This window comes from Adelges cooleyi, unplaced genomic scaffold, assembly GCF_023614345.1.
Source record: "Adelges cooleyi isolate 19-005CV unplaced genomic scaffold, UGA_ACOO_1.1 ACOO_flye_CR_arks_rails_tigmint_CR_PRNA_23, whole genome shotgun sequence".
Taxonomy (NCBI): domain Eukaryota; kingdom Metazoa; phylum Arthropoda; class Insecta; order Hemiptera; family Adelgidae; genus Adelges; species Adelges cooleyi.
In genome coordinates, this window is record NW_026095893.1 from 10,886,402 (window position 1) to 10,910,152 (window position 23,751).

General features: G+C 30.3%; 1 protein-coding gene across 1 annotated transcript in view; it reads left to right on the plus strand.

The window, feature by feature from the left end:
- The window catches only part of LOC126835585 (uncharacterized), a 33,676-nt gene extending 13,746 nt beyond the window's left edge, over window positions 1-19,930 (plus strand). The window contains exons 3-4 of the mRNA XM_050568261.1: window positions 3,723-3,813; window positions 18,095-19,930. Coding sequence (XP_050424218.1) covers window positions 3,723-3,813; window positions 18,095-18,247 — 244 coding nt within the window. The 3' untranslated portion in view covers window positions 18,248-19,930. The remainder of the gene's footprint in view (window positions 1-3,722; window positions 3,814-18,094) is intronic.
- The last annotated feature ends 3,821 nt before the right edge of the window (window positions 19,931-23,751 follow it).

The window sequence follows — 23,751 nt, forward strand, 5'->3', positions numbered from 1 at the left end:
GTATAGCTTACGCTAGCGGCTGGCACTAAGTACTTATTTGAACCCATAAAACCCGATTCGATATATAAATTATAATGTATATACAACCTGACGTCTGGCGTTTGTTTACTAAATTATAAACAGCATTGGTCTCTAGGGAGTTATGTAAGGCTTTATTTGTCATGACCAATTATACGCATTTTTTAAAATTATAAAATACATTCTCTTTTTGATTATTCCCTGCTGAATAGTCGGGTTGTGTTGTATTTATGAGTTGTGTTGTGACAATGTGTGTTGTTATTGTTACAAATATATAAAAAAAAGTTGTTTTTACCGTATACTGTTCTATGCCTTGTGCCATTGTTTTTTTTTTTTTTTGAAAACGATATTCGAAAATGGACAAACTAAAAATGGGGGCTAAAGAATCTATAGCTCTTAAAAAACTCATTAATTCATGAAACATAAAGTCATGCTGTTAGTATTAGTAATCCCTCATTTCTACGTAGTACTTCTGTTTTTAGTACATTAAACCTCGACTAATATGTTAGTCGGTTTGATGAACGATAAAAATGCTATTGCGTTTAATCTAATGAAAATTAAAAGATTTTAGGGTTAGATTTCTAAAATAAAGGAAATAAAATAAATAATTCAAAACTATTTCAAGCTATAAGCCCAAAAAAATTATAAATTACATATATGTTGTAAAATAATTTAGGCAGCTATTTTAAACTTAATTTAAGATTTGCTTTCCACATACTGTTCATCCATTATGCGTTTTTTTATGATTTTAGCAGAAATGCAAACTATGAAAACTAATGAACAAAAAATAACAATACGTTGCCTAACTGCTATTTTATTGTGTTTATCGTTTATAGAATATGTATTCAGTAATAACTAAAATAATAATATTAGAAAAGTTATGAACAAAGAGAAATAGGAAAGCCAACTATAAGTTTTATTAATATTATTGTCCGTTTGACAACACCTTACTCGGTTTTAATTATCAAAGGAGAGGTTTGTAAATTTTATCCGTAGCGCATGTATAATGAATAATTAATCTCATCTGTAATATTGATCGTAGGGCATTACTCTAACAAGATAAGACGTTGGCAGCAAGTTTCAATTTGCATACCTTTAGACAAGCAATAAATCTCAAGTCCCTAAACGGTAATTCATTGCTCAGATGTTCAACTAAAGGCCTGTAATATTGCCTTCAACAAACGAGTGAAATCCATTTCAACTGTACGGATTGATGAGAAGTTGTTCCGGAATTCATAATTTATTTATACTCTCAAAAGATTTGCTTAGAGCTTTCACAGAGACGTTTGGTTCACGGATACTAGACAGTCGCAATTCAGTTGATTTCTGACTTTTAACATTTCATACGGTCGATTAATCTCTTTTCGGGTAAAGGAAGCTCGTTAAAACGCAATGGCTGCACCGGTACGCGTGGTTAGATTAAAATGAACGAAGGACAGAAAGAGAGAAAGAGAGGGCAGACGAGAAATAGAGAGAGAAAGAAGGTAGGAAATTGGCTTGTTAAAAGTTACCGTGTCGTTGTCGATATATATATATATATATATTTATATATATCCACTAGAAACTACTTGCGTTATAGATCGAAATTCTATCGTTGAATTCTCCCCAAGGGTTATATTGCGTCCTGGCCGATGAACCGCAAAAGAAAATATTTGATGAACCGTTTGAACGTTTATTGAGACGTCTGTCATGTAACAGATGCAGCTGTCTGAAACAATGGTATCTAAATATATATGTCATAATATACAATTTCGTTGGAATGTGCACATTTAAAATTCTACAAAAATCTTCATTTCTTAAAGAATTGTGTAGCAGTTTGTGTCAACAAACTTTTTGAAACTTTAAAGTTATTTTAACCCTCTTAATTTTAAGAGGGTATTTTAGGAGTTTAGAAGCTGTCAACTTAAATCAAGGAAGTAACTATGTGCTTAAATTGTTAATTAAAATCCTTTTATGAGTAAAAAAAAAGATGAAATATGTAAGGGTCCATAAAAAGCAATTAGTATAATATGATAAATGTAGGTTAATATTACCTAGCCAGTGTTTTATTTTGAAATAATATTATGGCCTACAATGTATGCTATAAGTTTTAAAATTAAAGCGAACATCGAACATTTTTGTACGACTCAATGTGATAAAAATGACGAAAATAATATTGAAAATTATAGCCTTTCTATTTTATAGTCAAACTATAATGAATGAAAAAGTACCAGTTTAATGAGAGTTTGTTGAAACGCTTAACAACAAAATGGAAAGTACGCGATAATAATTATTCAAATTACTTTTCTGCGTCTGTATTCATATATACCAATACTTATTTAGCTTGTATTATTTATGATGCTCCCGAGGACATTCGTGGGCACACTGGGCTTTTTAGGATTCTACCGGCTTGCCACCGTCGTTATTTTAGCAAGGAATCCGAACCGTTCGGAACAGGCGAAATCTTTGCCCTTTATTACAGTCGATTCCCGTCGGAGCACACAGACAATATTATTATTGCGGTTATTGCTGCGTGCATAATTTCGGGCAATTCGAGATGGGGTGTAGCTGAAAATCGCTTTTGAACGCCGGAGGTTAAATTATGCAAGAAATAGTCTTTATGGAATGTATACGAAGGGTGATAGACTACTTCGAGCGACACACGATCAATGAATACAAAATATAATCTAAAACACGTTTACTGCTAGTGTGTTCCTAGTCGTTTCCTAGATCATTCATTTCCGTGTTTTTACATGTTTAATTTATAATTTGCGTGATATGATTCCTACTTGTATTCTTTGAGTTCTCTAAAAGTAAGGAATATTTACAATTAGTCATTTCCCATTTTTTAGCATGCCAGTCGGTTTAGCGTTAAATGACCATAATAAGCTATTATTTTTTTATTTGACATCATTTATAATCGCCTACTCGGTAAAGTATTATCGCAATAATGTTACATTAAAGAGCTTTACACGTTAAACGCGATTTTAGTTTCCCATTATATTAAATATGGACGCATTATATCAACCTACTACGCTGCACGGTATTTAAGTTGTATTTGTTGTAAGACGATGTAAAGCACACGGGCTTTTTGCAGTAGTCTCATCTTCAAATGTCGATACTGAAAGTGGCTTATGTCGAATATCTTCAGCTGAATTTCCAATAAATTCTAGTCACGTGGAATGTATGGAGGACGCATAGCTGTATGCGCACAGCTCGCGCCATTTAGTTTTCGTAGTCGCCTCAACAATGCGTTTAGAGCTAATTACAAGTAATTTATATTTTATACGTTTTTTTATAGACAACAGCCGGGATGGCTAACCTTTAGTCAGCATCCCTACAAAATGGTTTTCATATTTTCTCAACGAATTATACGTTTTACATTATTATGTATATCGTGTGTATGCACATTTTGCACTGAAATACGAGTAGACACAGTACTATTTTAATTATATTTTTATAAATAAAATGTTATTTTATATATTTTTGATTTTTGTACGTTATTATTTTGAAACGAACGATTATTTTAGTTTTTATATTTTCTGTTTTCATAATGTTTCGTTTACTCCCTATCACTTATCTATACCTTATAAGGTTATTTTATAACAAAAACGATATTATTATGAAAACACAGTTATAGAAGTTAGAATACACAAATTATACTCATGCGTACGTGTAATAGCAGACAAAATACTTATTAAAAAACTATAAATTTTTTTTATCAGGTACACAACTCTTGCCAAAATGGTGGACATCGATTCCTGTAACCTCTGCATTATTGGCTCGTTTAAAAAACGTATGGATCCTGATTTTAAAGTAAGTATACATTATGACGTATGTTATTTAATTTGATCAACACATTATAAGCAACTAAAATAAAATATGACCAGTTTTGATAAATCTGATTAGAATATTTTGTAAACGAAATCTAACGTGCAAAGTTCATGTAAGTAAGTTTGTATTTTTTTTGTAGTCCATTATCCATACGAACACGATACTACCATTTTTTAGAAATTTGTCTTTGTCTTTAAGAAGTGTACACTTGTTTGGATCCATGTTGAAAAGAAGAGGTTTATTTAATTTAAATTCGTATGAGTTCAAAATAGAAAACAGGGATAAGCCCGAGGCCGGCAAAGTAAACAAATGAGAAATACTGAAAGAAAAAATCAAAAACAAAAGAAGTTTTTAAGATAAATAATGTTTGGGAAAAAATGTCTACAGACAAATCTGTTCAAATCCATAATACTTATAAGTTATAACTTAAACAAAAGCGCGACAAACTTTTTATAAAGGTATTGTTTTTTTTTATTCTGATTATTCAATTTATGCACTTAAAAAGTTTTAAAGTACATTACGTGACATTTTTTCTTAGTTCTATTTTATTTTAGTTTTAGTTTTAAAATGGAAACAATGTGATCGACTTGTATGGATTTTACATTATATTATGTCACAATATGAGACTCTAGCCATGGCTTTAGTAAAATTAAAATTAAAAAAATACATCGGATAAGTACATTTAATATATGTTAGCATTCCAAATTCACACAAAAAAATAATTTCTTACTTTTTCGAAAAGAAATTACCTTTCAATATTTTAGTTAATTTAAAAATTTATGCCAACATTTATTTTTATAAAAACCATTTTTCATATTGTTGTTAGTGTAAATAAAACAGTCACAGAATAAATACGATTTCTTTCCCGGAGTATAGTTTAAGTCTTAATATTTCTATTAGTAACAAAAAGCGTGTTTATATATAATAATGCTATCTGTTGTTTTTGCACAGAAAACTGCACTTGTAGAGTTCTCTTGAGAGTTTTTATTATAAAGAGGTAAACTACCATTAGAGTTATTTTGAAACAGTTGTAAGCCAGTCAGCTATGCCTTCTTTGTTAAATTAAAATATAATGAACAGTAAAACATTAAGAATAAAATTAATAAGAACAGATAGAAGTAAAGATACTCATCACTAACTGGGAATGTTTTTGGATTGAATTAATTAATCAATCAATATTAGAAACAACATTTTATACAATTATTTTAATATCTGAATTATGTAAAATATTTTTTTTGCGGTCCAATTTCGATTTTTACATATCTGCATTTTAAGTATACTTTATTTGGTATTGATAAAATAGACATCTCGAGTAGATGATTTCTTCTTGTGGTACTAATAACAGTTTTTTTTTATCGGTGATATTAATCGAAAAGCATTTTTCATGGGTTCTTTTTTTTTCTCTATAGTAATAATAATATTATAATCCTATAAAGGCGAGTTTATACGTATACATGAATTATAAAAATGTTACAAATCCGGATTTAAGCCGGGAATAATGGCAGATTTTTACAATACAAAGCGACGAGCGGAGGGGCGTGAATGGAATATAGGAAACATGTGTAAATCGTTGGGTATAGGTTTTTACTTTTTTTTATATTTTATGTTAACGTGGTTGTGCGTATATATTTTCAATCATGCTTTTTCTCGGTCTATCGATTCCCCGGCGTTTCTTTTTCGTTACACGTGCAAAGAGATTTTAGTTTTTTTTTTTGGCAAATCATATTTTTATGCGTAGCATTTTGATGTTGTTTGTTACATTTTTTCCAAAGCAAATGATAAACGGTTCGTTTGACCGAGCTGGGGTAAAAAATGCGTGAAAGTTGCCGACGAAACTCGCGTATAAAGCATTTTTTCAAACTATCCGTCATAATACATACGAGCTTCTGTGTTATTTCCACTCGACTAGCACGACGACCGTACGGACGAGAATACCTCTAGATTTTTCATTTAATGCCAGTGAGCCTAAAACAATGTGGAATATTATGATACTGTGGTTTTAGGCGTTATATTTCATTTCGCTGAATAAAACATCAACGTCCTTATTTCATATAAAATCTTCAGACGTTCGGTTGGTTTGGAGCATGATGGAGTTATAGTCATTTTAGTAACCGCCGAATTCATCGTGAATTCCATTAACCCTGTGCATAATCAAATAATTTTGGAGGTTTTTATTATTTCTTTTGCTTAACGTAGAGTCTTATGTGGCAAGCTAAATTAGGTAAGGATGAAACTGATGTTCGTTGGCTTGGTTTCTTTTATTATAGTATATCTACTGTTTAGAAATCGTATATGTTTGAAATAAATTAGAGGGTCAAAAGATAGAAAAAACAAGTTTAACTTAACGAATTATCAACATTTTTAAACACCACTTAAATTTTCATATAGAAAATATTTATAAATATATACATGAAATTCCATGAAATAATAGTAAAATTAGAATGGTAAAAAAGGCGGATACATAAAAAAGCCTCTATGTGATTACTTTAATTTAAAAATATATATTATACACGACCATGAGAAACAGTTATGATTATTATTTTTCACTATTCTGTAGATTAATATTATAAGTGTATATCGACCAAGTGGTTTTAGCATTAAAGGTATATTCGTAAATAAACAATTATTTATTCTGACGTTGGTATATGAGGTGTTTAGTGCTGTCTTGATATTTATGCAGGTTCTATGTAAAATTGACAACGCTGCGTGACGAACCCTGTATCAGAGAATCAACTACTTAAAAATTACTTGTTTTTTCATTTTTAAAAAAGCTCTTAGTCTTATTTTTTAGGTAAAATTTCCACAGTCAACATAATAGAGAGCATTTTGTATTGTACAATAATAAGTTTTTACTTTTTATTATTACCATTGAGATACACTTCTTTACTCATTCAAACATAGTATAACACAGTGAATACTATACAAATTTTTTGCTAAAATATATTCCAAATGTTTTACACGTTTTGATATTTGAAAATAATAAGTAACAGACATATTTTTATTGTAGACCCTTCTATGTCAATATTTATTGGTCATAATTATACATTCAATATGAGGTAAAACTAAAGGATAACAACGATACAACAATTTGCAATGTATTTGTATGTATTCACTCATCTACACGAGTGTAATGTTACATTTTCATAAATGTCTGTATCTCCTAATAATTGTATTACTTGATCAGTTTCACTTGTCAATTATAAAAAGAAATAAAGTAAGTCAACTGACACTAGTTGTTCGGTAGCGTAACCTAAGTGGTAATTTAAGTTTTAATCTCCTTGGCCCGTCGCGGAAATGTGTGGGAACGACGAGACGAAAAAATAAAAGGACTCCTGCGTCGTTTCTATTTTCCTCAAGTAAAACTAAAGGGGCTTTTGTGTTGGCAAAGCGGTATAACTAAGCATCCACCACGTGCTCTGAATATTGCACACCGCGAAATCGTTGCTGTGTTGTGATTAAATGTAGTTTATGGATACATTACATGGCATTTGGACCTTGGTAATTATTGTGTATATCGATCCACCAAGTACAGGCAGCGTTAATTTGAAATGATTATTATAGGTGCGTTTAATGTTAATGTAATGATAATGTCTTTGTTATTTTCATTATCATGATGGTTTTTCTCTCTCTTTTAAACGACCGCACAACGGGTCGTTCATGGCTCAAAATAATTTAACCAATGAAAATGAACAATTTTTTTCGTGGCGAGTTTTCAAAGCAAACGTGACCCACTGGCTTTTTTTTTTTGGGGGGGGGGGGAGAGAGAGGATAAACTCGCATTAGATTGGTTTTCTCACTTTTCTTTTAGTTTTAGACTAATATCCATACTACAATAAATACTTCTGTGTTACTAAATTATAAATTATAATTTTAAATACCATTTTAATCTATAATTGCGACAATAAAATCTTTGTAACGGGTTGGCTCTAGAACCACTTATCCGATCGACACGGGTATTTTCAATTTATAGAGTATACCACAGAGGTTTATAAGCGTAGTTTAAATTCATAAAACGTAAAAAAAAACTAACAACTCAGATGGGATTTGAACTCGGACGTCACGCGTCCCAAAGAGCTGATTTGCCAGGGATGAATTTTTGTACCTTCGGCTAAACTGTAAATACACTTCGCTGCTATTAATATGCGTGTTTGTGTGTGTTTTTAATAGGTATTATTACCTAAATTTGTTTTAGTATCTATTTTTATCCCGGGAAAAGCCCAAACGGGCAGTTAGTATATTATACGTTTTGTCAAATAATCATTAAGCAAATTACACATTTGGAACACATCATAAATATTAATGGGCTAGTTGCAAATTGGTGTATTTTTAACTTTTAAGATATAAATCGCTATGTTAATGTATCATATTAATAAAAAATTTAGATAAACGAGTTTCAAGCAATAAATATTATATAGACGATTCGCGCTGTACATAAATTACTGAACGTCCTTAAAAAGATAAACAGCCTAAAAACGTTTGAACGATTATTATAGGGATAAATGCGCTTTTAATTCAATATTCAAATATTCAAGTAATTTGATACTGTACGGCTCTTTAGGGAGTCAATTGGTTGACTATCCAATTGGCCATTACATTACCCTCAGGTATCATCTTGAATTTATCTGTATTTCCTCTATACACTGGTATGTGATGCCGGCAGATGGCATTCAGTAGATTATAATATAAACACTTTATTAAAAATAAAATTAAAACATAATATAAATATCACTAATTACACTGTACCTAGAAAACCAGGCATTAATATTCTTCTTCTTCTTCTTCGGTTTTTCAGAGGCCATTGAGGCCCATTACCGCAACACAAATTAGCTTCCACCTGTCTCTATCCTGTGCTACTGCTTCCATATCTTGTATTCCAATTTCTTTTAAAGCCTTTTTTGCTTTGTCTATCCATCTTTGCTTTGGTCTGCCTAGTGGTCTTTTCCCAAGGGGTTTCCATTTTAATACCGCTTTAATTAGGCTATTTGACCTCCATACGTGGCCAGCCCATGCGATTCTTCTATATTGTAATACTGCTACTATGTCCGGTTCTTTATATAGCTGTTGTAATTCTATGTTGCTTCTAAATACTACAAAACTACAATATTGTTGTGTGATATTATTTCTTTTTGGCCCATATATTCTTCGTAATATTCGTCTTTCAAAGATTGCTATTTTGTCTTCATCTCCTTTGGTCGTTGGCCATGTTTCACAAGCATATAAAAGAACTGGTCTGATAATTACTTTGTAAAGTGTAATTTTCGATTTGATTGATACTTGCTTTGATTTAAATATGCTCGTTCGTTAACCCATAATAACATTTATTCGCTGCAGTCGTTCTTATATTAATTTCTTCGTGATTATTATTTTTGCTATTTATTGTAACACCCAGATATTTAAAACTATGTACCCTTTCAAACTTAAAATCCTCAACTTCTATATGTTCTCCATGATTTTCTCGTCTTGATATTACCATATATTTAGTCTTTGATTCGTTGATTTGTAATCCGATGTCTTTACTATTTTTTATTAGCTCCTTCGTGCCCATTATTACTTCTTGTTTATTTGATCCTAATATAATAATATCATATGCATACGCTAAAATTCCACATTGTCTTATGTTATTATCCAAGGCATTAATATTATAGATATTAAAATGATGTAGTTTTGATTTAAGTTTAACTTCGTGTAAAGTAATTCTTCGTTTGAACATTCCTTCGATAAAGTTTAGTCATTGCACCGCGTTAAAAAAAAAATAATTTTAATTCATTTTTTTTTTATTTTTTTAAGAAAGTAATTTTAACGGATGAAAATATTTTGTAACATTTAGACAAAACACAAATCACAATATTATAGTATGCTTTCATAGCTCGAAGCCATCAGGCGTCACCTCTGTCATATCACGTGAATCCATTATGGACGACAGACGTTAGCAAGTCTGACAAAAAACACTCGCGTGTAGAGGTGCATTAGCTTATACAAACACAGTTGTGTTATTAGAGATTTCGAGTACCACAATGGTCTACAGTGCCTACGTTCAAGTGAATTAATTTTCGCAGACTAATGAAAACGATTGAGTAATTATGCTAAGCGATACAATGCTAATGGAATCGTTTTTGGTCTTATTTTGGCCGGATCTGTGAGTTGCGACCAAAAACAAAATTTCTACAGCTGCTAACGTAAAACACGGACCGCATTTGGGGTTAACACGTTTAAGCCACGGCGGGTAATGAAATAACGATTGGTCTTACTTTTGTTTTTCCCCGCACTTGGGGCTTAGATGTTTTGGAATCTCGAGCTTTAAAACATAGGGCGAGGAAAAGAGACGGGTTAGACAAACTTTCGTGTGGACAGGAAGCGTGTAAGCAACAACTTTTAGGAATTAGACGCACGAGAGGAGAAGCCCGGGATTTTTAGTTTTTTTCCCTCTCCCTTCTTGTCCTCGGCGTTGTCCAAGACACGCCTAAAACGTTTATCATTGTTAGATCGGCCTACCGATTTGTTATTCTCGTCCTTAAGATAAACCCCCAAAAAGGCACAATAAGCACGGTTTTTCAAAAATAGTCGCGGATATTGTAAAACTATTTTAGTATTGGTTTGCGTCGTCAGCATGCGAATATTTTTAATCGATTATGATAATATCCAGGACACTATTTTGATCAACGTCAAACTTGTATAATATTATTCTGACTAAAGTAGGTACTTATTTAAAAGTGTTGCTTAACTAAAATTAGTTGTTACAATAACAATTTGCATAAATGCATTAAAATATAACGTAAAAACTGTAAAGAAAACATTATTACTGAAAGAAACCTATAACGTAAAATCTGCTACTGAAACCATTGACGGGTACTGTAGTATATTGCAGTAAGTGGCTTTTAAACTTAGATAGCAATACATCCATCTTTAAGAGGACGCCGTACATGCATTTTTACAGTATAACACAAGTTGACTTTTTTGATACAGCTTTTCCGAAAACTGTCTTACAGGAAAGTTACGTATATCATCTGAAAGGTAAAAACTTTATCTGTATCGCCTCGACGAGTTTTTTTTTAAATAATGTAATTAGTTTTTTATTTAATAAAGATTAAAAAAGTAAAAGCAAATTATTTTTTAAGCACTCATTTTGGTTTTAATAATTAAATTATTAAAAAAAACTAGTTGAGGTGACAGAGATAAAGCTTTCAGATGATATAAGTAACTCTCCTGTCAGACAACTTTTTGGAAGATCTGTATCAAGAAAGCGGAAACAGTTTTTTCGTCAATTTTTTTTTTAAATTTCTGTTAAGGATGCTGTGATAGTCCGAAAAATAATTGAATTACCAAAAAAGGGTCCTAATTACTGAACAAATAATTACACACCACAGTTCAACCTTTAAGTTAAGATTGTGTACAAAACTGCTTACATCCAACTTTTTAATGGGCGGGGTGGTGTCTTTTTAACATAAATCCGTCTTAATCATATTAGCTGCTGCACATGAACATAAAACCCTGGTCCATTGGCCGTCAGATATTACAGTAGATTTGTGTTTACGGAATCCGGATATTATAATGAGATGACAATAATAAAATAAAATACATATTTTATTTTTCGTTTATAAAATATTTTTAAAACCAATTTCATATGTGTATTATTTTTGTACGTAATTGGCGAAAAAAAGATAAAAGATTGTGCACATTAGGTACACGTACAAGTCGTATTGAAAATAGCCAATATCAATTTACTAGTAATATTAAAAAATCATTTAATGTTACTATTGAGCATGGATAGTATCTACACTATCTATACACTATACTCTAAAGTAACGCGTTTTAGTTTTTACGCTGTTTTATTCGGAAGCGCCCAAATAAACCGAAATTAATCGACAGGCCAGTTTTTTTTACCGAACAATATTGTAGCTGACAAATAAATGATAAGAAAATGTGCTCTTGTGGATAGAATCACAAGGGATACCTAATAAAATAATTACTAACCTCAATAAGAAGAGTTTCAAAATACATAATTTACTAAGTACATATTATTCCCATATAGGTTGAGACTCCAAGAAACTCCAGAGGCTCGTTGTAAATAGATTGTTTATGATTTTATGAATAATTTTCGAGATGACGGGAAAATTATAAGCGCACTATAGGAGTGCAGCGTTCGGAGTTGGCCTTAAAAATGTTTTGGAACCAAATAAGATAAAATTAAACCTACTGTACGAATACTCGTACATGTATGTTACTAAAGTTTCGTCACTTTTTGAATTTACAATATTTCATCCATATTAATAATTAATATGGATGAAATATTAAATTATTTATTTAAAAAGTACCGAGTGTCCGTTGTAATTATATTTCTAGATGTACATTGTGCTGCCTATTTTCAGATCCTTAATAACTAACGCAGTGCCCAACAATTAATTATAGTCTAGCAATCTGGCGGATGTGGTTGAACATGTAAATTTTACATTAATTATTTGAAGTTGAAGTTATAGAAAATATGTAAATTACGAGTATATTAATTTTACCACTGTCCAAATGTAATGGTTGTTTTTTGTAATTTAAATATTTAGGAATTCTTGTTTTTACTATTCGTAATAAATTCGTAAGAATTACAAGTTTGACGGATATTTCCAATAGGTTGATGAATATTTGATTTGACAGTAATATTGATGATGTATTAGTTCTATTAAAGGATTGATAACTATATGAACCAAATGCAATTTTTTAAAAATATTTATTGACGTGCCGTAAATTATATTATTGTACATTGATTTGTGGCACAAACATGCTATTACACTTTTCAATAATATTGTACTAAACACAGACATCCGTGAAATGGTAACAAAAGCCAGTAAAATGGGTCGCGACGGCCGCATAGTGAAGACGGAGCATCAGCATATATTGGTACGAGAAAAGTCACAGGTCTACAAGATCTATTACAAGTTACAACGGCAAGATATATATTTTCCTCGCGAAAACACTTCCATGTAAATGTATAGTCTATAGAACTAGAAATAATAAATACAAATATCGATAAAAGCATTGTTATGGCAATAATGTGCTTAAAATTGTATTTTTAGTGTTAGGGTGGTTACGATTAGGGTTATTTACTGCCTATATGGAATGTTATTAATTAGATAAAATAGAGATAAGTTAGACATAATAGGACATTGTTGTATAGACATTGTTGTATAAAGAGTCGCTAAAATCATCGCAAAGGCGTAGAGTAAAATAAGTGAAATGAGGGATGTGAGGTATACAGTTGAAGAAAGAGTATGTACAAAATCTGTGAAATCTTGTATAAATGATTTATTTTCTCCCGAAAATTCGCGTGTGCGGTGTTTATTAATTGAATACACAATGACTGTAAAATACACGAGTATACGTCGCATAATATTAATTCACTCGAGGAAACGACTCGGTGGAAACAAAATCGGTGTAGCGATTTCTGTTTTACATACAAAACTAATTTTAATCGTTTTCAGAGGCGGAGGTGGGAGACTTTGAGAGTAGAGGATTTGGCATATTTGCCTTGCTTTTATGTGTATGGGGCGAAGTTTGGGCAGAAACTTTTTGTTCCCATTTTGTTCGCTGGAAATATTATATTATTATTATTAAAGTTTCGCCTTCCCTTTACGTCTCCGTTTCTGCGTTTCATTCTTCGTTTGGTGGTGCCGAGGAGTTAAAAAGTTAGACGTTGCCACGGAGAAGATCTGGCGGGGCTCCTCTCCGGTGTAGATCGGCGCTGGTCGTTCTGGCAAACCCGCAACGTTTGTATCCCGGCGACGATTATGAATATATTGTTACGGTAACCGTCATAAATCAATCTTAATTGCATATTATTATTTCATTCGCGCCCCCTCGCCGGTATTTTTACTTGGCGTGCTTGTGTATGTTTGAAGCACGTGTATTCTAATTAACCGCAGCTCTTCGAAACCCGTGTAATTGGTTAATGTGTTTTAGGCGTCGTCGTCGTCGGCAGGTCGTCGTTTGTTATGTGTCATAGCCGCTTATTGCTCAGTGTGGCGTGAAGCCCACAAGACAAAGGCTCCAACACTTATATCATACTATTAATAACTCCTAGTATGTAAAGGTCTTTTGATTGTTATTTTATGTGTAACGGAAGAACCACGAGAATATGAAAATGTGCTGTATAGACTATAGCCTGGTCTCATCTTGTTTCATCTGAACGAGATTATTTAAACTGAATCCTATTATATTCCTAAATAATTCTCTTATTTCATTTACGAAGGAAAGTTGCCGTTCTCCTTACAAGGAATTCTAAATTAAAAAAAACCAGTACAGTGGGGTCGGTGCATAGTGGGGACGGAGCATAGTTGGGTCGGGGCATATTGGGGACGGGGAGGTCACAGGTTTACAGGAATTTTTAAATCTGAAAGTGATAAAATCACTTTCGAAAAAACGCTTCGATGCAAATCGGTAGTTAGTATTTTCAAGCCAGTACAGTCCAAACCAAGCGCAGTATAAACCAGCAAAGTTAGAAAGTTTTAAATGAAGGTTCTGTATTTACAAATGAGTATCAAAGCGTTTATTTGAAAGCGATTTTATTCAATTTTATCACTTTTATTTATAATAATTCTTGTAGACCTGTGACCTCTCCGTTTCCTCATTGCTTTGATTACATTATACCAACACTCTACTGTACTAGTCCTCTCGGATAAAATCACTTTCAAATTAACGCTTTGATGCTCATTTGTAAATACAGAACCTTCATTTAAAACTTTCTAACTTTGCTGGTTTATACTGCGCTTGGTTTGGACTGTACTGGCTTGAAAATACTAACTACCGATTTGCATCGAAGCGTTTTTTCGAAAGTGATTTTATCACTTTCAGATTTAAAAATTCCTGTAAACCTGTGACCTCCCCGTCCCCAATATGCCCCGACCCAACTATGCTCCGTCCCCACTATGCACCGACCCCACTGTACTGGTTTTTTTTTTTTTGCAAAAACTTAATGGACCAAATAACACATATACAATGTCTTGTTATATTTTGTTGGAATGGTCGACGATTCATGTTTCAATCGTTTGTACTCCATAGTTTAAATTATAATCGCTTATTCTCAATAAAATTAATATTTATGTATTATATACTTCCATTAAAGCAATCTCACACAAACTATTTATACTTCACAGATTATATTATTTCAAAGCTATTTTATACTTCTATTTTACTAGATTGACAATGTACAAAATAAAATGCAACTAAAATAACCTTTTCATAGATTTTTAAAATGTAAAGGGTGGGATAGTGAAACGGGTTTTACCATTTAAATACATTAGAAAATCGCCGTTTTACTGCCTCATCCTGTATATTAATTTCTTGTTATTTTCTAAAGAAAAATCGATTTTCTTACATTTAAATTAAAATAAATCGTATACTGGTACTGTGATGGAGAAAACAATAAATTTTACCTACATATATTAGATATTAGTTAAATATTACTAACGTGTATAGCAACTAGCGGTCGGCTGTTGCCTGTTATTTAACAATAACCTTTTATGGAGATTTTAAAAATTGTGTTTTTTTAATAATATCATAGGAACAGTATCATGATGTTAAATGTTCACGAGATTTGATCTAGTCATAAAATAAAATATTATCATTTATGACTTAATTATTATTAAAATTTATCTTAATCTGTACATAGTAATAAAATAATGAAATATTTTATACAAAATTAGAGCTACAAGTTGATAAACTAAAAAATTAAAATTAGCACGAATCAGATTATCTAATATTAGACAATTTAAACAATCAAGCGTGAATCTCTTTAAATTAATAACAGTATAACAATATGCAAAACATTACTTTTCCTTTAAAAAAATTGTGTAAAAAAAATACATTTTGAGGCGGTATACTGCATAAAAACCAACACTTAATCTGAATCCAAAAAACAACAGTCCTCTTCATAATTTGCAGGTAGTTGGACCTTCGGTAAGGTTATATAACGCAGGCTATAAAATAACGAGATAACGACAGTGGTTTTGTCGTATCGTTTTTTTCCCAATAAATCGAGTGTCTACTATAATCAGTTACACGATTTAGTCGCCTGTGATATCATGTAATAAACACAATGTTATGATACCGATCATTGGGCCCTAACCTAATCTAAAACGGATAGACGTTACCAACTGATAGTTTTTAGTGTCTGTTCGTTTCTCACATCTGGTACACTGGGTTTTTAGTTAAAAAAAAAAAAAAAAAAAAATTGAACTTTGTGTAAACTTTAAGTCAAAAGTGGTACTTGAGCACAAAACCTAATAGTATCATTCTGCATAGATATACATAAAATTGTTTTAATGATTTGATCAATTTTTTTTAAAGATTTTAGGTGTTTTTGTTAAAATATACGCAATCTGCGAAAACACAGTTTTCCGGCTATTAAAAAAAAACTGTAGTGCCGAATTTTTTTTCCGTTTAATATGTTATGGATACATATGAGTTCCAACTACTGGCAAATTTTCAACCCAAAGGTCTTAAAATTACGGCCAAAAACCCCGAAAAACAAAAAAACTTGTACCCCCCCTAGGGGGGTGAGCATTGGGTTGAATTTAAATTTGATACTACTGACGTGCGCGGGCATACTAAATAAATATTTCTTATAAATTTCAACTCGATCCGACTCTTTTTCTCGAAGCTATAGCCAGTAAAAGTTCTAACTTAAAAACTTGTACGGTTTTTTTTTTGTTTTTTCAACTTTCGTCTGTGAAGAGTTAAACTTTTTCAACTTTTACCCCCCCAAAGTACCAACTAGATAAAATTGCGATTTATAGAGTTGCTGTTCGAAAGAATTGGTCCAGTATTAAAGAAGTTACAGTGTATACAGATAAAAAAAAAACACACATCAGAGTAAAACCATCGTTTGCAACCCGAGTTTGCATCGAAGCTAAAAACTCGAAAGATTTTAAAATACTAGCCAGAAAAAACAAACTAAATAATAATAAATCTGATTAAAAAACCTACAGCTATCATAATATTACAACGATGATTATAATTTATAATAAATCTTCGAAGATTATAATATTAATACTCGTAACCAAGAGATTCGTATTAGTTTCTTTAAAGACATTAATGTATATTTGTTAATTTCAAGTTTCATTAAAGACTTGATTAAGTTTTATAATTAAACGAGGATATCTCATCTGTATTTATCAAGAGGCCGTCGCAGACGAAGTAAAATTTTAAGAAAACAACTCTAAGGATTTTTAATGGTTTAGTGCATAATATTTAATTTTAAAACGAAATATTAAGACAACACAAGATAGGTAAATATATTTACTGAAATAATATGTCTTTGCATTGAACTCCCAAACAAAGCGAATTGATAATTCGACATCCACTGGGGCTCTTTCTCTAAACTTACTATCAAACTTAATAGTGTAAAATTAATTAGACTCTGAGCTATGCTATTCTCACATTTTCACAAATGGAGTAACATTCCAAAATAGATGGACGTAGCCCATTCGGCTCCCGTTTTTCCCAAACGGCTCCGGTATTTTACAACACAAATTCCTTCTCTTTCTTTTTTACGGAAAGAAAACGAAAAATTTTCTATCATTTTTTCAAAAATTTGAACAGATTTTATAGGGGTTGCTACCACTTTTACCAAATTCGGAATTCGTATTGATAACTGATAAGGACGGCAAGTCTCCGAGTGTTTTGGCACTCGCTCGCTCGGCGCCGTCGCTTCGCTCCGCTAACTAAAAATATCCTAGGTTTGTAGGCTACAGTCTAGGAGGAGGTTACAGGTATAAATTTAAGTTTAAGTTTTTTTGAAAAGTTAAAGAGACTTGATAATATACGCGTAGTACCGAATACCGGAGCCGTTTGGGAATTTACCTACTTGTGAAACCTTTTTCGACGGGAGCCGTTTTGGAAAAAACAAACAATGGATGGGAGCCGTTTAGGTTGCACCGAAATAGATATGCAAACGTAAATTTGAAATTTTACTTGTATGACAAAATACCAGAATTGAAAAATAGTCGTTTTGAGACATTAGTTTCTCATTTCGAACAACGTATTGTTTATATTAGGACACTGCCTGTAATGTGTGAACATGTAATGCGTTTCGTTTAATAATGGTTAAATCGAATGAGTACTCACCTTAAGGGTGACATTGTCATTATGACCTGATCTTGCAACAACAGCGTTACACCCCCTCCCCCTCCCGTGTTATATAATAATATTTTAACGGTACATACTAATAATGTATAAGGCATAATTAAAATACAATTTATAAATCATTTTGTTTTTTTAGTTATGCCTCACGTCCAATGTGAGCACAGCTGACTTTAACATGGGTTATAGTCTGACCGGGTCACTTGAATGTGGCTCCACGAAGAACAACAGCTTTCAGACCACGCATTTTGCAGTTATTCGAAGAAGGGATTTCGACATGAGTAGACCGTAATAATAAAATAACAATACGGATTCACCTGAGGCACACGAGTTGATGCTAATGTACATAATACATACAGTCATATTATTATTATTATATACATTAAACATGTATAAATGTTTGTGAAAATGTGATCGTTACGTTAGTCATACAAACCAGTCAAACGAATTCGCTGTGTCTGCATAAAAACAAACGATTATATTTTTGTAGTGAACCATGTCATTTTTATGTAAATTTAGATGCTATAACGTTTGTCCAACACAACGGGATTCACTGCCAATTTCTTTTGGATAAATTTAACTTATTTTGTGTAATGCATTACTGTAAATAGATAGTTGTATAATACGCGTTAGATAAATCGTATTATTTAGGTTGGTATAAGAAAACTGCCATGCATTCGAATGCGTTTACATGTTTACGTTTCCTTTTGTTTTACACAACATTATTATGTTTAGTATATTTTCATTCATTAACTTGTTGCACTTTTTAACATAATTTAATCAATCAAAATTATTATAATTGAGAAGTTCTATAATTTAAGTTTGCACGTAGTGGGTTTGGAGGCAAAAATATTGCTAACATATTACTTAGCTCCAATTAAACACATTTCTACAAGTTAAATATAATTTTTTTTTTTTTTGATGTGGACAATAAACGGTTTTAGAACATCATTAATAATAATAGATACACAAATTTAAGTTCAGTTATTAAAAACAAATTAGTGAAACTAATAAAAAGTAGAGTAGTGTAAAAATGTTGGAAGTAAAAATGACTAATGAGCATTAGTACCTAGTTGTCACGATGTGCTATGCTCTTTTAATAGGATTTGAACTTCTATCCTACTTACTGGATGTACAAGTAATGAAACTTAATTTAATTAATTCTTTTATTTTATTTTCATCATTACCTATATTTTTGTATAAAACTTCTTAAAAAATGAACTGAACTGTTATAATCTCATTAGTCATTATATATTATTTTGGGCCTGCTTCTTTTGTATTATTATCTGCATACAAAAAAAAAGACGTTCTTATATCCCTCTGGCAGAGTTTGACATATTACGGTAGTATTCAAATTCAGTATTCAATAAACTTCCGAGAAAACTAAAAAAAGTCTGTGACTGTCGCAAGTTTTGTTTCAGTTCTCAGGTTTGTATATTAAGTTTTTAGATTTCCAATGCATTATGGTGTAAATTTGTCTCGTTTTATGTACTTTTTTTTATGTTGTAAAACTAACGTACTAACATCGTACGTGAGATGGTTTCTATCACCGAAACGTGATTTTATATCATGTATTTATACTTCATATGACTTATTGACTTCGGGTTTATTCAAAATAACCATTTCCTCCTTTTTTTTAGTATTATATATTATAATTTTTTCATATAAATGGATATTATACCAACTTACATTTAGTTAAAACCCATTTAATTGTTAATATTATTATAAGTATTATAATTTTTTATAATTATAACACTAATGCCTAAATTTTCAAAACTTTTTTTTTGTTGCTTAAAATCTAGTTAAAAAAATGGATGACAAACCATGACATTATCAGACAACCCGTCCAACAATATTATTATTGATGTCATTATTGTTGAATTTCAGTTTTTCGACTGAAGTACACTCAATCATTAAATATAAGTGGTTTTATAACCGAAATCCCTATAATATAATATGTTCATTTGAATTGTTTTACTTATTAGTATATTAGTTTAAGGCATATTTGTTCATGAACAAAGTTATTTTACCTAATAAATGTAATGCTTGTAAACCTATAAAAAATGCAATGCAGTTTGTAAAAATTAAAATAATTACGATTGTCAATAGGCTTAATTGGGTTTTATAAAATTAATAAAATAATCATTGATTAAATAATAAAATGTGATGTATATATGCGCATTTTTTCTTTCGAGTTACCAACACAATTTTACTTATTCATAAATCTACATTTTATAATTATAAAAATATTGTTTCTTTTAAAGTTATTCAGACACTCGCTAGCCAACAACCGGGACCAAGAGCGTAGACCCGAGGAAGTAAAGCTGAAAAATGTAGGTTTCATTTCTTATGAGTTATTTAATCAGTAGCAGTTTGTGTGCAGTGTCTTATTAATAATTATTTGAATAAAAAAGATTCTCCTTAAAATTTCGAACAATATGATTCTAAAAAGTTATCTTATTATATGTGCATTGTACGTAGATGCTACAATTGAGGAGGAGGATAGCGATAGGTAAGCTTAATCTTAAACTACTAAAAATTAAATACCGTTTTATTATATGAATCATTTTAAAATATTTTAAAACCAAACTGATCCAAACTTAAAAAATTGATCCACTAAATGGCAAGTACCTAATTTATTTGGAGTTAAAATTTAAACAATAGTATTAACAAAGTTATAATTAGATTTTTCTTAAAATAATGGATTTTTGGGTTAATCTTTTCAGGCGCTATACGTCTCAATTAACAAACTATGTGTGGATTTAAATGAAACTGATTTAAATGTAAAGAAAATACAATAGTGAAATAAAATAGTGGAATAAAAAATCTTCTAAATTAATCAAACCGAGAAATAAACGTAATGCACAAAAAAAACTATTTTATTAAAATGTTTAAATCTGTTTATAGGCAAATAAATATAATTTAGACAACTCCATACTTGCTTGTCTCTCACTAAATTTAATTGTATACTATTATTAATAATTATTACTTACATAATTTAATTGTTATCTTTATTTTTTACCAACACCTATGTATTTTTCTTGTAAATTGCCGTCAGGAGAAGAAATAAATAAAAAAAAAAAGACGAAACTCTTTCATTGACAATTTCTGGTCGGCACTAGGCTATTATATATATAATTGTTGATTAAATATAACCTTTTAATAACAATAAAGTTAAAACATATCTTATATTAACATCATACATCCTATGCAAAGGCTATTAGGTACAGTAAGTCGTATCACAGACTGGTTGAGGTTTGACCGGGCACAAAAATGTGTAAAATTATACAATGATCATTTATTTATCGATTGTGAAATATTCAACTGGTGTCGTAAAACTTATATATAGGGCCAGGGCCTTTTATTTGAACTCATTTGCCCATAAATATTTTGTTTAACATTTCTAAGAAGTACGCAATGATATACAATATCAAGTAAGTAGTTTTTAAACGAAACTAAATATTTTGTATAATATGGCCAATATTTCCTTTATAACAAAACGATATTGCAATATTTAAGCGGTCAATAAAATTAAATAATTGCTTAGAATATTTATTATAATAAAACAATTAAGCTGAATGCTTGAAATACTAGTACTTATAATCAATGCTAGGAATTAAACAAAAATCTTTAAACGGCAGAATCACATGATTAAAAGAACCAAATACAAATGAAAATTACACACTTCACGTATTTTCTTGAACAACTAAATATTCTTTACATATTAAGATACTTATTCCTTTAAATGCTTTACTGCAATATGTTATGCCTTGTTATCATAATAATATCTATTTTTTATTACAAGTTATAAATAAAGCCACAACTACTTTTTTTACTGCCATCTCTTTTTCGAGCGTATTTTAAAGCCTTAAGGTCTGAAAACTATACTGTAACTAAATCTAAAACCTATACAATATTCTGTAGTTTTTGTTATTTTTTTTGAGAGCTATAAATCAATATGCAACGTCTCAAAAAAAAATTGTTTGAAAAAAATAGTCAAACTTTTTTTTTTTTTGTCAATTAAACAACGAAAACAGTAAATTACACTTTGACCTGAGTAAGTTTTTAGATTATTTTATAAGAGTGAACAGGTATCAGTAAACAGGTATTATTATATGAAAATATTTTAATATATTGTACCAACCAAGTACTCTTTACTCTCCGAGCACTCTTCGTACAGCGTGTACCCTATAACTAAATTACAGACAAAATGTATATAACATCAGAGACGCAGTAAAAAGTGTTATGTATTTTTTATTTTTGTAAAAGATTTATGTTAAGATTTATTTTATTAATCAAGTTTTAAAAAGTTAGACTGAGTGTGTAAACAATACTTCAGTGTAAAATATATTTAATGTTCACTTTACAAAATTAAAATATCTTTAACAAGAACCACTAAAGTTTAATGACACGAATGAAATAATGTGGGTTATTAGTTATTCTAAGTATAACAAATATAGTAGTACAATATATAAGTTCAACTATTTTAGTATTTTTAATGATATAGTTATTTTTCTAAACTTTTATTTTAATTCCTCATCATTCTCAGTGCAACAATTTTTCTGATTGAAAGTAAAGTTGAGAGTGAAAATCTGAAAAACTAAAAAATTGGTTTTAATTTAGTTAATGGGTGTTATAGTTGTATACATTTAAATTAGATAACAAAATTATCAATTTGATATACATAATATTATCTAACTCAATTGTTACACAATTTAACTACAGTATAATTTTACGTTAAACAAAAAAACTTATAAAGTCCACTACATTTTAATAATAAAAATGACCTTTTAAATTTGGTTATTAAAATAACTAAAAGTAAATCAACTAATATGCAATAACCTTTGCGTATGTCTCGTTGTTTAATGATAATGATGGAATAAAAATGCATTTGCAAGAAATTTGATGATTTGACCGCAGTAATATTAGACACATTGATTGTTTCTTATAGACATTTTTAGTGTACCAACTACTTCCATAGGATTCCTCCGCTATTATAAATGACTGTACAACCAACAAATGATATAGTATTTAATAGGAAATTGTTAATTATAGAAATACCTCATGCTCCAAACAAGATCCAATATTGCATGACAAGAATAGTGTTGTTAAACACATACATATATGTGACAAAGCTGACATTTTCATCATAAAATCCAAATCTGGCATCTAAAAAGTAAAAACTAAACAATTTTCATAAACTATGTAAATATAATATTTTATAAACTATAGTTTGCAGGATAAATTTAAAGGCATTTTCTAAAAAAAAAAAAGAGAACATTTTAGGCTATTTAATTTTTAACCGTGTATATTTCAATGCATTATTTTATAGTCTGATTAACTAAAATAGTAAAATAAGTTTTTTTAGAAAAAACTAAAGCAAAACTTGTTGTTGTAAATAAATATAATAATATTATATAAAAACCATTATCTAACCACAATCAGTGCTCACGACAGCGAAAGTAAACGTTGAATATTGTCTAAGATAATTAACCAGTGGGGTGTCGACTACAACTTAGGGATGAAATTGTACTTACCGATGTAATCAAAATCATTACAGAAGCATTCATTATGACGAAAAATGCCAGAAAAAAAGAAAATAATGGTGAATACATCTTACATAAATCCTGCCCAACTCTGTAAACATCAAATTTAAATGTATCAAATTTAAAACAATTAATCAAAACTTAACATATAATATATCAAAATACGTAATATAAAAATAATATTATGAATTTTAATAAATAAAAAATTGTTTATTTAAAAGTATGTAAATTATTAATTTGTGTCTGAGAG